Consider the following 13,137-nt stretch of genomic DNA (forward strand, 5'->3'; position numbering starts at 1 on the left):
GCCCAAGATCGTCAACTAAATGACTATATTAAGTTAAGTCCCTGTTAACTATTAACGTATTTGTCGGAGGAGTTGGGAAGGAAAGAGGCCCTGTTCCGTGAATGGCTGTTCTGTGCCAGCACTGTGCTTTCCCTTCACGTATGTAGTTATTCCATTGCTTTTCATGCCTCTTTCGTGACAGAGGTTTCAGGATGAACCCTTTATCGGGTAAGGCAATGTGAAGGCTCATTATCCCTTAGATGTAAATCATCGCTGGTTCCATTTTTGGTGATATTAAAACCTGTTCCTCCAGTTAGCTAAAACTGTTAATCTGTTTCCCCGTGTTGTATGTGTCTTCGGAAACATCAGATAGGTAACTTAACCCTACTTCAGTTGATGGTCTGCCTTTCACGCTAAACTGATCTACCATCTGCTTGCATGAAAATATCGTCAGAACTTGTTTTTCTTCTTGCCACAGGAAGGAGACAAGCGTATGAAACTTCAGAACATGGTGAAGTTCCCTCTGACTGGCCTGGACATGACACCTCACGTAGTTAAGAGAAGCCAGAGCAGCTGGAGTTTGCCATCCCATTGGTCTCCATGGAGACGGCCCTACGGACTCGGGCGGGACCCTGAGGACTACATCTATGACCTGTATGCTGTGTGCAATCATCACGGCACCATGCAAGGGGGGCACTACACAGGTCTGCAGCTCGAGAGGCCGGGCGCCTGTGCTGACGATTCCTCCCGACATGTTTTGCTTGTGACAGGGTTGCTTTGCTTGAGAACCTCGCTTTCTCTTCCAGCAGGCAGTGTGCCAACCGTGAGGGCAGTTTTCATCCTCTGGTTCTCTGCCCTGAGTTAGTTCGTCTGGTCGGGCTCTGACCCAAGCAGGGAATGGTGTGTGCAGATGGGTGGCATCGTCTGGCTCACCCAGGACTTGCTTTCTTGACCTCACCTGCATGCCCCGTTTAAGGTTTTGCTGTGCTTCCATATCCCTTATTTGGAGTGGTTGTGAACCACTTATATAGTGTCTTTAAAGTGACTTGGAAGGGGTTTTCTTTTTGCTGTATGGATAAATTTACTTTTTCATTTGTCAAAGCAATAGTGCTCATCATTTGAAATTTAGAGACTAGAGAGAGGCAGACGGAACGGTGCCATCAACCCACGAGATTATCACTCAGAAATAATCCATGAGATTAGTGCTCAAAAAATGGTAACATTTTTAGAAACTGTGATAAAATATACACAACAAAATTAACCGTTTTAACCATTTTTAAGCTTACGGTTCAGTGTCATTAAGTACGTTCGTATCTTTGTGCAACCATCACCACTGTCCATCTCCAGAGTTTCTTTCATCTTCCCAAATTGAAACTCTGCATGCATTAAACAGTAACTTCCTGTTTACTCCTCCCCCATCCCCTGGCAGCCACCATTCTTTCTATGAATCTGACTACTCTAGGTACCACATGTAAGTGGAATCATACAGTATTTGTCTTTTTGTGTTTGGCTTATTTCACTTAGCATAATGCATTCAAGATTCACCCACTTTGTATCGTCTGTCAGAACTTCCTTTCTTTTTAAGGCTGAATAATATCCCATTGTATGTAGGTAACATTTTGATATGTGGTGTTTCCTTCCAGTGTTTTTCTGTAAGTTTTGGCCATTATTTTATACTGTTGTCATTGGCCTGGTATGCTCTGTTCAGGTGAACCTTTATGGAACACCTCCTCTACGTCTTGCTTGCACTGGGCTGTGTCACATCACAGACACACTGGAAATGAAAAGATCTCGACCTCTGTCTTCCAAGAGTGTAATCAAGTGGTTGGGGTGGTGTAGGTGCACTTTAAATGAAAGAGCAGGATGTGTATTAGGTTCTGTGGTTGAAGTGTGAACAGAGCAGGGGCTGGAGGAGAGAGTGGTCAGAGCAACCTCCTCCTGGAGGGTCAGGAGAAGCTATTGGGATTAGTAACCTGCTGCCTACACGTGAGGCCCTTATGGGCTAATGGGGCAGACGCTTAATTTTTTTAAAAAATAAATTTATTTATTTGTTTGTTTTTATTTTTATTTATTTTATTTTTGGCTGTGTTGGGTCTTTGTTGCTGCACGCGGGCTTTCTCTAGTTGTAGCGAGCGGGGGCTACTCTTCATTGTGGTGCACGAGCTTCTCATTGTGGTGGCTTGTCTTGTTGTGGAGCACGGCTCTAGGCACGCGGGCATCAGTAGTGTGGCATGTGGGCTTAGTAGTTGTGGCTCATGGGCTCTAGCGCGCAGGCTTAGTAGTTGTGGCGCATGGGCTTAGCTTCTCCGCAGCATGTGGGATCTTCCCGGGCCAGGGCTTGAACCTGTGTCCCCTGCATTGGCAGGCGGATTCTTAACCACTGAGCCACCAGGGAAGTCCCAACAGACGCTTAATTTTTGTAAATATTATTTTTAATGACCACAGAATATTCAGTTGAATATTCCCCATTCCCCATTGTTGAACACATATATTGTTTCTGGTTTTTAACTTTGAAGATAACTGATGGACATCTTTGTGTGTAGTCACCTTTTCTGTATTTTAATTCTGTATTTCCTTGAGATTGAGTCTCAGAAATGGAATTATTGGGTTAAGGGCATTCATGCATGCTGGGGAGGCAGGTAGATTTGGGGGCTTCTTGCTTGGACATCTGTATGTCGGGGGACTTGATGTGAGGGTCCTCCTACTGTGTAGGTGGCCAGGACTCGGCTTTCTGCATCCTTCTCACTCAGCCTATTTTGCGTGAACACTTCTCTGGGACTTTTTGTTTCTGCAGTTCAGTGGTTTCTGCAGCAAGACCCCAGGGTGCTAGTGATTCATAAAGGTAGGGGGAGGTAGAGGAGGGTAGGCTCCTCCAGTTGGTGTTTCAGTCTCTCTGAGACTCTTCCCTGGCAGTTAACCCTGAGAACCCTGCAACATGGTGAAGGAGCCTCTCGGGCCCCAGACCCCCTCCTTGGCCCAGCACAGTTACTCTCTCAACTTGCTCTTCCTCAGGAGACAGGGGACGTGGAGTGTGACTGGACACAACAATCTTTTGTCCTCGAAACCCATTTAGTTCTAGTTCTTTCAGTACGCTGCCGGCAGCAGTCACTTGTGAGGGGAATGATTCCGACCTGGAGTGTATCTCGTGGTGGAGCCGTTTGGACGGCCTCTACTTGCCCTCGGAAGTACTTGAAGGAGAAAAAGGGGACAGAGGATCTGTTGAAAAGTCCGTAGACGACAAAGTTAATGTTAATTAAATGCTTCAGTAGGTTTTACCTCGTGTTTTGGTTTAAGCCAAATTTTAATACTGTATTTTGTGTCTTACATATGTTATATTTATATTTTGGGGGGCCACTTGTATAATAAGTGTTGTGTGTCTAGTTGGATTTTTGCTTTTGTGGCATTCCCGGTCATATCTGCGTTCTTTGATACTGAGTCACAGAGTTATATACTTGGGGACTCTGAGGATTGAAAGGGACTTAGAGGGAATTTAATTTCACTAATTAGCTGGTGAAGTAATGCCTTTGCCAGCATCACTGGTTGGTGTTCATGTAGCTTCAGCTTTGGTAAAGAATCTCCTGTGTATAACAGTGTTTCTCAGGAAAATATGGGTGAGCCCGTTGTGTGGTTTCTAGCAAGAAATTGTTGAGGAAAATCGGACAGTGCCAGATTTTCGCTTCTCATGTTGCTCTTTGTATAGCATAGACTCTGGAAAGTGCCTGGAAACCCATAACTGCCTTGGAGGCAGTACAAATTAGTGAGAGGAGTATGGGTTAGAAGCTAGACACGTATTCCTAGCTCTGTGACCTTAGGTGGGTAACCTTATTCAAACCTGGCGACCATGTGAGGGAGCCAGAAGTGCTCGCGCCTGCCTCCTGGGGCCTGTTACTGACAAGGGGCTCGGATATTTGCTGCGTTGTTACCCCTTTCCCGTGCTTAGGCCATACCACTGCTTTTCTGATGAGGACATTTTAAGTACCTCAGCATTGTTGAGTTAAACATATCTTGTTTTTAAGCTTTCATTTGGAGTGTTTATTTTAATGTGTTCTTTTATTTTGCACTGGTTCTAACTATAATTACATGGTGCATGTATGGCTGACTTGTGTAAGGAGTCTAGAACAGTGCTTCTCAAACCATCTGTGATGAGGAACCTTTTAAAAAATTTCTTAAACCTTTTTTTAAAATGTCCAATCCTTCATGAACCATGAACCAGTACTTCTGCAAAAACACAATAAAAGTATCATACAGTATCAGATTGCTATGAATGTTTTTAAATGCTTACCTCGTTTTGGTGCTTATCTCATGGACCGGCACCGGTCTGTGAGCCACAATTTGAGTAGCACTGGTCTAGGAAATACTTCAGAAAATAGCGCTGGGAAGAAAAGCACATAGAATTATTTTATAAATACATCATTGACCCATTCATGAGTCCCTGTGCTGCCTTAGTTTCCACACCGTGATGGAGGACAGACCATCCTGAGGAGAAACGGACTGAAGCTGGTACAGGCTGCTCCGTCACCTCCTCTCGGGCGCGTTCCCCCTTACAGACCTCCCACTCCCACTCCCGAATAGCAGCCCCTCACCAGCTGGGTCGTTCATCCAGCAAGCCTGATAACGCCATTGACCAAGCAGTCGCTGTTTTACCAGCTCCATTTGCTGCTTGTGTCTCCTTTTCTCTGCCGTCTGGTTCCAGTGAGTCCACAGCTGCAGCCGACTTTCCTCCCTACAGTCATAGGTTCTTCTTCTGCTCTTCTTTTTTGGGACCTGTGTGGTATAGCCCTTTCTCTTCCGGGTCCCTTTCGTCTCCTAGGAGTCCATACTTAGCAAAGTGGTTGTGGCCTATCGAGGGAGTCACTCCTGGTGCCACTCGGGACCTTACGTGTCCTGCCCCCGGGGCCCTACTGAGCCTGTTCCAGCGTTCAGCTAAATATTCTAGCACTCGTTTATTTTCACCCCAATAAATGGGTCTTTTTAGAAAGTGTTGTAAGAGTGTACCTTTCTGGATCAAGCTTATCACACTCCTTGATAGCTTCACAGGATGATGTGGCTCCATGAACACTAAGCTGTGTCCTTGCTGGTACTTGAGTGCTCTTTATTTTTATCTCAGCTTAGAGTTTGGACTGGAGGGAAGGCCACATGCATTCATGAGCTCCAGTGTTCTCCGTTTGCCAGGGGCCTTCCATCTGAGGGAGGCAGGGTGGGATAAGGCTTTAAGCTCCGGGACTAGATAATCCTGTAATGAGCTGGCCCCTGCCCTTCACCAGCTGCATGACCTTGGGCAAGCTGGTTAATCTTTTTGAGCCTCTGTAAAATGGCAATGATAATAGAACACATTTCATAGGATCAAATGAGATGCACGTAATAAGTGCTAAACAAATGTTAGCTATTGCTCTCATTAATATCATCATTTCTAGTTCTATTGTTTTCTGTCTCTAAGAAACACTAAACTGTTACAACATCCTTAAAACAGGGTTTCTCCATACTGGTACAGTAACATTTTTGCTGGGTAATTCTGTATTGTGGGTACTGTGCCACGCATGGTGGGATGTGTAGTGGCGCCCCTGGTCTCTGCCCACTAGATTACACTAGTATCCCACCTTCCCCACGCCCCCACCCCCAGTTGTGACAGTCAAAACTGTGTCCCCTGGGGCAAAATCATCTCTGGTTGAAATCCACTGGTTTAAAGAAGTATATTGTGTTTTCTAAAATTAAATAGAATTTCATCCATTTGGAATAGTTTGGAATTTCTTGAAACATTTTGCCTGAGTTTGATTCGGAATTTGGATTTCTTACCTCTTTCTGTATTACTATCTGCAGCCTTAAAAAGTTCTTGAATTAATTATATGAGCCAAAGACGTGGTGTCTGTGGGTCAAGTGGAGTGGCCATTGCGGCCGCCCTGGTGCTGATCGCTGGTGGGCTCTCTTTGACAGCATACTGCAAGAACTCCGTGGACGGCCTCTGGTACTGCTTCGATGACAGTGACGTGCAGCAGCTGTCGGAAGACGAGGTCTGCACGCAGACGGCGTACATCCTCTTCTACCAGAGGCGGACAGCTATACCGTCATGGTCGGCCAACAGCTCGGTGGCAGGTAAGGCCACTCTACTCTTGGGTGGTTTTTTTGAGAGCAGAAGATTGTAGTTGATGGTCCAGAGAACTTCTCCAGGAGGTCTCATGATTCTGTTGGTTGGATCAGATTAATTCTCAGGTTTGCATTTAATGTGGAAACCAGAATGGTTGCGGTTAAAGGAAATGGGGGTGGAATGTGCCAGCAGCTGTGAACCAGGAGTTCCCATGGAGGTGGAGTGGAGCCTGGCTCTAAGCACGCTCGTGGTGTTTACTTACGGAGTAAATAAACGAGTGAGGGAGCTAAGAAGCAGCACAGCACACTGCTCTCAGAGTCGAGGGACTGGAAATAGAACTGAGACTTGGCTTTGCCACATTTTGGTCGGGTTATCTTCGAGCATGTCCCACCCAAGCCACATATTTGTCATCTGTAATATGGGTGTACTGATCCTACCTGCCTCATGGGGTCGTTGTGTGAAACAGATTAGGTAAACGTGCATTAAAGCCTTTTGTAAAGGGTAAAGCACTATTAGACATCGTTCTTTTTTCTGCTAAGATTGGCCTATTCTGTTAGGGGAGGGATTGAAGGCTATGAAAATATTAGATGGCTTGGAATTAGTTTGATGGGATCTAGCCTGTTGTGCTTATTAATAAATGCAGGAACCAGTACCCACGCGTGATGTTGATGCAGCCACACGCAATCCGAACAGGAGGACGAATGCTTCCTAATGCAGAGTTGGAGTTTAGAGAATAGGACAGAGGATTGGGACATGGCAGTGTGTGATCAGTTATTAATCCCTGCTCCCCTTGAAGCGTGTGAGGGGTAAGTTGGAAGCCGCTAAAAGGGAGCGTCACTGAAGCAGAGTGAGCCCTGCTGGAGTCAAACCCCACCCAGTACAGCTGTCTGTCCGTAGCTGCTCTTAGTTCCCAGAAAGTGGGAACTCCAGGGCTCTAGTGCCGTCCCTCAGTGCTTTCCAGAGTCTGAGATATGCTCAGAAATGACACCCTCTTGAGGTCTACTCTAGATAGTCATGTGCTTTCATGTTCTCCATTTCAAGAGCAGTTTCTGTTGCTCCAGTATATATTTAAGGGCCTCCCTGGAACAGACAGGACAGAATGGCATGTGGCCTTGTGTGTGCATGCGTGTGTGTGTTTATATATTGTGAAAATGATTTTAAAATTCCACCACACAGGCCAAGAAGGTAACAGTAGACTGCTACTTGCTTTTTTGTCTCTGTGTCAGAAGTATTCCTGCAAGTGCTTAGAACAGTGCCTGGCGTGTAGTGCTTCATAAATGTTTGTAGAATAGATGAATATATGCACGATTGTGTCTGTTCCATTCTGTTGCCAGCACTAAGACTCGGACTTTGCGTTCTGAAGTAGCCATCCCTGTACTTGGATTTTATTACTGCAAACGTGTGTGAGCGTCTGTCCTTTTCATCCCAACAGGCGACGTTCGAGCGGGCACAGCATGGGCCTGGGAGTCAGTGCTGACCTGGCGGTGACGTCACCTGCCGCCCGGGCAGCAGCCCTTGGTGAGGGCGTGTGTGGCACAGGCAGGATTCTGGCCTGACCTCGGCGCCCACTTCCTTCCCTGCAGGCTCCACAAGTTCCTCCTTGTGTGAACACTGGGTGAGCCGTCTCCCGGGGAGCAAGCAGGCCAGCGTGACCTCTGCAGCTTCCTCCAGACGCACCTCCCTAGCCTCGCTGTCTGAGTCTGTGGAGATGACTGGGGAAAGGAGTGAAGATGATGGTGGGTCTGGGTTTCGGTGACAGATTTCCAAAATGGCAACTCATGGACACAGCACGGGCTCCCTCATGTTGAGGAGCATTTTATGTAACAGGGTCATTTGCTGTCCCTCTGTGACCTAGCACTTCTTTCTTCCACTCTGTTGTTTTCCACTTTTAAGGTCTAATGTGGAGGCTGGGGCTTTAACTCTGTACAGTAATGTATGCTCTTTTTCAAAGGGCTGTTTGAAATCTTCAGAGCAGCTGTGAGGGGACTCAGCGAGGTTGTGGTTTGCCGAGGGCCGCCTGGTGTGCGGGGCCTGGCGTGGAGGCTCCTGACTCGCTCAGCTTCTCGCCTTCCCACCGCGCTCTCTCCCCTGGAGGGATCTGTGGTGTGCCCTTGTGGGTGCAGAAGCATCTAGAACAAAAGCCGTTGCCTTTGCATAAAGGTAGTTTTTAGGAATTTTGAAGATAGTCACAGTATAAAAGCTTTGAAAATCTGATAAAAATTGAGCTCCGGTGTTTTGCCTTCAGCTGCCGCTTGAGTAGTGGCGGAACAGCCCTCGGTTCTCACGGGGACCCCAGGTGGTGTGGGGAGGGTCGGGCAGCCGGAGCCCTGAGAGCTGCGAGGAGCAGGGGAGAGTGAGCTCAGCTTCCATAACGAGGACGGTGACTCATCCCCCAGCAAGCCTCATTCTGTGGTCGCCAGTTCCATCACATCCAGTAGCTGCTCCTAGTGGCGCTCAGGAGGCTGGAAGAGGAAGGCCAGACGAGAGCTCCATCGCAGCTCCAGCTCTACCCCTGCTTCTGGCTGTTGCTTCTTTTTTTGTAGAAAAAGAGTCTTGGGCTGTAACTGAAGCTCCTGTCTGTAGCTCCTGACATTTTATGAAAAACTGACCAGTGAACCTTGGCTTGTTTATTATTTAGAGGTTATTTTCAACACAGCCTTTAAGCCTAGAATTCACTGTTGTTTTAACAGTAAGCCTAGATATGGTTTGGCCCCAGTCTGTTTTTAAACGGTGTAGTTGGTGAAATCGATACCAGTACCATCATCATGCAGTGGTGCTGGGTGGTGCCCACAGAACAGGGCCTATCTCTTAGGATCTCATCCAGACAGAGTTTTATTAATACCACAGCTACAGGATCAAGTGTGTGGAGAATTTAGAATATTTTCTGTGGAAGTTTTAAGTCACTTAAAATAGGAGTATAGTGTTCTAATTATGAATATTTTCCTTGGGGGCTTTCCACTGATTGCTTTCATAGTCAACGATTACAGGCCTGCCTAACTGTGGCATTGAGTTGGGGGGAAGGGGTTGCGGTTCTGGTGTTAGCTCTGCCTCTGTTTGTGTGATCTTGGGCAAGGACTGCACTGCTGTGGGCCCCAGTGTTCTTAATAAGATGAAGAAGCTGTAAATGAAGCAGCTCACATTTATTGAGCAGCTGTGCAGTGCCAGGTGCCTTGCTGGGCACAGGACTTTTAAGATTTTATTTAATTCTCATAGTAGCTCTGTGAGTTACAACAAGGGTCAGCAAACTATAGCCCACAGGCCAAATATCGCCCCTGCCTTTATTTGTGTAAAAAAAAAAGTTTTATTGGAACACAGCCACGCCCATCTGTTTGTGTTGCCTGCGGCTGCTTTCGCACTAGGGTGGCAGAGTTGAGCAGCTGGCCCACAAAGCCTAAAATACTTACTCTCTGGGCCTTTAGAGGAAAAGTCTGCTGACCCCTGATGTCGAGCAAGAAGGTGGTTTGCTGATCCCCAAGTTAGAATGCCCATATTTTATAGGTAAAGGAACTGGGCTCAGAAGAGTTAAAATCACACGACTACTCCTTGACCCCAGACCCCTTGATTTCCTACCGTCTTAGATGGATGTCCTAGTAAGGACATTTGGTAGGTTTAGCTTAACGACACTCTCTTTGCTGCATTCAGGAGGTTTCTCAACTCGACCGTTCGTGAGAAGTGTCCAGCGCCAGAGCTTGTCATCCAGATCTTCTGTCACCAGCCCCTTGGCCGTCAATGAAAATTGCATCAGACCTTCCTGGTCCCTGTCTGCTAAGCTGCAGATGCGCTCCAGTTCCCCTTCCCGCTTCTCAGGGGACTCTCCGATTCACACCTCCGCCTCCACCTTGGAGAAGATCGGGGAAGCAGTGGACGACAAGGTTTCCATCTCTTGCTTTGGTAGCTTGAGGAACCTGTCCAGCAGTTACCAGGACTCAAGCGATAGTCATAGTCGACGGGAGCACAAGGCTGTGGGTCGGGCCCCTCTGGCTGTCATGGAAGGTGTGTTCAAAGATGAGTCAGACACCCGCAAGTTGAACTCCAGTGTTGTAGACACACAGGGCAAAAGCTCAGCACAAGGGGATCCCTTGCCCCCCATATCGGGTCCATTTGATAACAATAACCAGATTGCTTATGTGGATCAGAGCGATTCTGTAGACAGCTCTCCAGTCAAAGAGGTGAAACCTCCAAGCCACCCAGACTCCCTCGCAAAGAAATCGGAGAGCACAGCCAGGGGACCCCCCAGCTCCAGAGGCGCTCCTGAGCCAAACAGAAGCTTGCGGAAGGGGAGACCAGTCTTGGCCAGCCAGGAATCATCTCTTTCCAGTACATCTCCTTCTTCTCCTGTTCCTGTAAAAGTTTCTGTAAAGCCCTCCCGCTCCCGAAGCAAAGCCGATTCTTCTTCCAGGGCCAGTGGACGGCATTCCTCCCCTGCCCCCCAAAAGGAGTCCTCCCCCAAATCCCAGGACTCCGTATCATCTCCTTCGCTCCAGAAGCAGAAGTCAGCTTCTTCCCTCGCTGACAGTGCTTCTTCCACATCCGCCAAAAAAGCCTCAGGCCCTGCCCCGAGGGGCCCCTTCCCTCCTGGGAAGAGCAGGACTTCAGACAGGAGCTTAAGCAGAGAGGGCTCCAGACAAAGCCTGGTTTCCGACAGAGCCAGCGTCACCTCCAGCCCCAAACCCAGTTCCCCTCGCGTGAGCCAGGCCAGAGCCGGGGACGGCAGTGGGGATGGAAAGCACGTCCGCAGCTCCTCCATGGCCAGCCTGCGCTCCCCCAGCATGAACATGAAGGCCGGTCTGAAGAGGGACAGCAAGTCGGAGGACAAGGGGCTGTCCTTCTTCAAGTCAGCCTTGAGACAGAAGGAAACCCGGCGCTCGACGGATCTTGGCAAGACAACCTTGCTGTCCAAGAAGGTGGGCGGGAGCTCAGTCAAGTCTGTCTCTAAGAGTGCAGTGGATGACAAGGCAGAGAAAGGCTCCCAGGCGCTAGGCTCCCAGCAGCCAAATGTGAATGCAGTTGGAAAAGAGCAGCTTGCCTCTAAGGACCCTGCTTCTGCTAAGCATTCCCTGCTGTCCGCTCGCAAATCCAAGTCATCCCAGCTAGATTCTGGAGTGCCCTCGTCTCCTGGTTGCAGGCAGTCTGCTGAGAAATCCTCAAAAAAGTTACCTTCTAGCATGCAAACCAATGCACGGCCTTCTCAAAAACCTCAGTGATATCTCTGCAATCCAAGTGTTTTATCTGTAAAGACGTTAATTTATTTACAACCCCTTCCCTCCCACCAAAGCCCTCTATGCTTTTGTTTTGTATTTTTTGGGTCACGTGCCTGACGTACGTGTGTGTGTGTGTGTGTGTGTGTGTGTGTGTGTGTGTAGAATTCAATTGCAAATTGTTAAAAGCATCGCCTTATTCTGCCATTGAACCAAATAACAGCCATAGGCAAAGCATTGATACCAAGTTAACTGGAATAATTGCAGACGATACCCTGGACGGTCCCTTTAGCAATTGTACATATTTCTTTCTAGAGAACTCTAATGACTTTTGTTGGACACTAGGGATTTGAAACCTGTGAACCAGTTAAGCTGTCATTAGTGTGCTCTGTAGAAGGATGAATTATTTGACTTGGGTTTCATCTGAGCGGAATTTGTCCTCACTGCGTGCGGATTGTCGTGTGGCACCAGAAGCTCTAAAAACTGTGACACTAACAGTGAAACAAACCGAGGGAAGACTGTCGCTTTCTGCACTTTGGCCCCATCTACCAGTCTTTGTAAAGGGCAATATTTTAACACTAAAGTTTCTCAGGTATATACTCAGCTAGTCTAGGATGGGTGCGCATATCAGTGAAAGGATCGAAGAAGAAGGTGGCCTGTGGGTGGCTATCATTTCTCCTACTGCCACAGATAGAAGTTTATAGAGGTAGAAATGAAGTCCTTCACCACCTTCATATCTGCAAAGATGTCTGTACTATAAGCTGTCTTGACCTTTGGGATATGTCCTAAGAGGTGGCAAATTGGATAGCTGGAAAGGCAGTCACTAGTAGTTAAATTTTTTTTTTCCTTGTAAATTTGCTAGCTAAGGTCATTGGGATTTTGAAATGTAGTAGAGCAGTTAATACCTTTGAAAGGGGCCTCCCTGGTGGCGCAGTGGTTGAGAGTCCGCCTGCCGATGCAGGGGATATGGGTTCGTGCCCCGGTCTGGGAGGATCCCATATGCCGCGGAGCGGCTGGGCCCGTGAGCCATGGCCACTGAGCCTGTGCATCCGGAGCCTGTGCTCCGCAACGGGAGAGGACACAACAGTGAGAGGCCCGCGTACCGCAAAAAGAGAAAAAAAAAAAAAAAAAAAAAAACCTTTGAAAGATTTCCTGGAAAAAAAAATGGATTCTAAACTGGATGCATAAATCTGCCATTTTCCTTCTCTGGTGTTGCTTTTTTCCACGTTAGAAGTTGAAAGCTCCATGCTGCACCATGTGTGCATGCCTTTGTTTCCTCATCTTGTAATTTGGAGAGGAAAGAAGTTGCCTAATGCCAGCAGTCAGTGATGGTATGTTAGAACAATGTGTGACAAAGTGTTACATGCACACTTCTGGTCCTGCCTGTCAGTCTTAGTTGTGACTGTTTTTCAGGAACTCATTTATTTCTTCTTTGTGCTGAAGATTTAATCTCTTACCCAGAAACTCACAAGCAGGATGGAGCATGTTCCATCTGGCATTGTCAGTGCAAGTTGCGTTTCTTGTTTAGAAAAAAAGGGAACCTCACAGAAATCCAAAGATAAGCAAGATTATATATATATATAATTTCAGGCTTTTAGGAGGTATTCTGGAATTTTTTGCTTTTTTTTCTTTCTTTTTCACTTTTTTTTAAATGTCAAGAGAGTCATAGTTCTGATTCTTTTTGAATAGCATTTGTCACTTTGCCATGAAATATAGCATGCTAAGTTTATATGCTTTTACATATTAACTTTTTTTTTTTAAAGTCATGGACTCTTCAGGTTCTTCCTGAACTCTTTGTGCACAGATCCATTTATAATCTCCCTTTTCAGTATTGCTCTGTGTGAAGTAACTATAACACATATTACATGCATAGCTATG

The 13,137-nt window shown here is 47.0% G+C and overlaps 1 protein-coding gene across 2 annotated transcripts in view; it reads left to right on the forward strand.

The window, feature by feature from the left end:
- The window catches only part of USP31 (ubiquitin specific peptidase 31), a 72,165-nt gene extending 59,766 nt beyond the window's left edge, over positions 1–12,399 (forward strand). The window contains exons 13-16 of one of the 2 annotated variants that reach the window (XM_081257973.1): positions 458–683; positions 5,911–6,069; positions 7,645–7,797; positions 9,704–12,399. In XM_081257973.1, coding sequence (XP_081114099.1) covers positions 458–683; positions 5,911–6,069; positions 7,645–7,797; positions 9,704–11,265 — 2,100 coding nt within the window. In that variant the 3' untranslated portion in view covers positions 11,266–12,399. The remainder of the gene's footprint in view (positions 1–457; positions 684–5,910; positions 6,070–7,644; positions 7,798–9,703) is intronic. The other variant, XM_081257974.1, reaches the window with a different exon arrangement.
- Positions 12,400–13,137: the final 738 nt, after the last annotated feature.

This window comes from Mesoplodon bidens, assembly GCF_964165515.1.
Source record: "Mesoplodon bidens genome assembly, chromosome: 15".
Classification (NCBI taxonomy): domain Eukaryota; kingdom Metazoa; phylum Chordata; class Mammalia; order Artiodactyla; family Ziphiidae; genus Mesoplodon; species Mesoplodon bidens.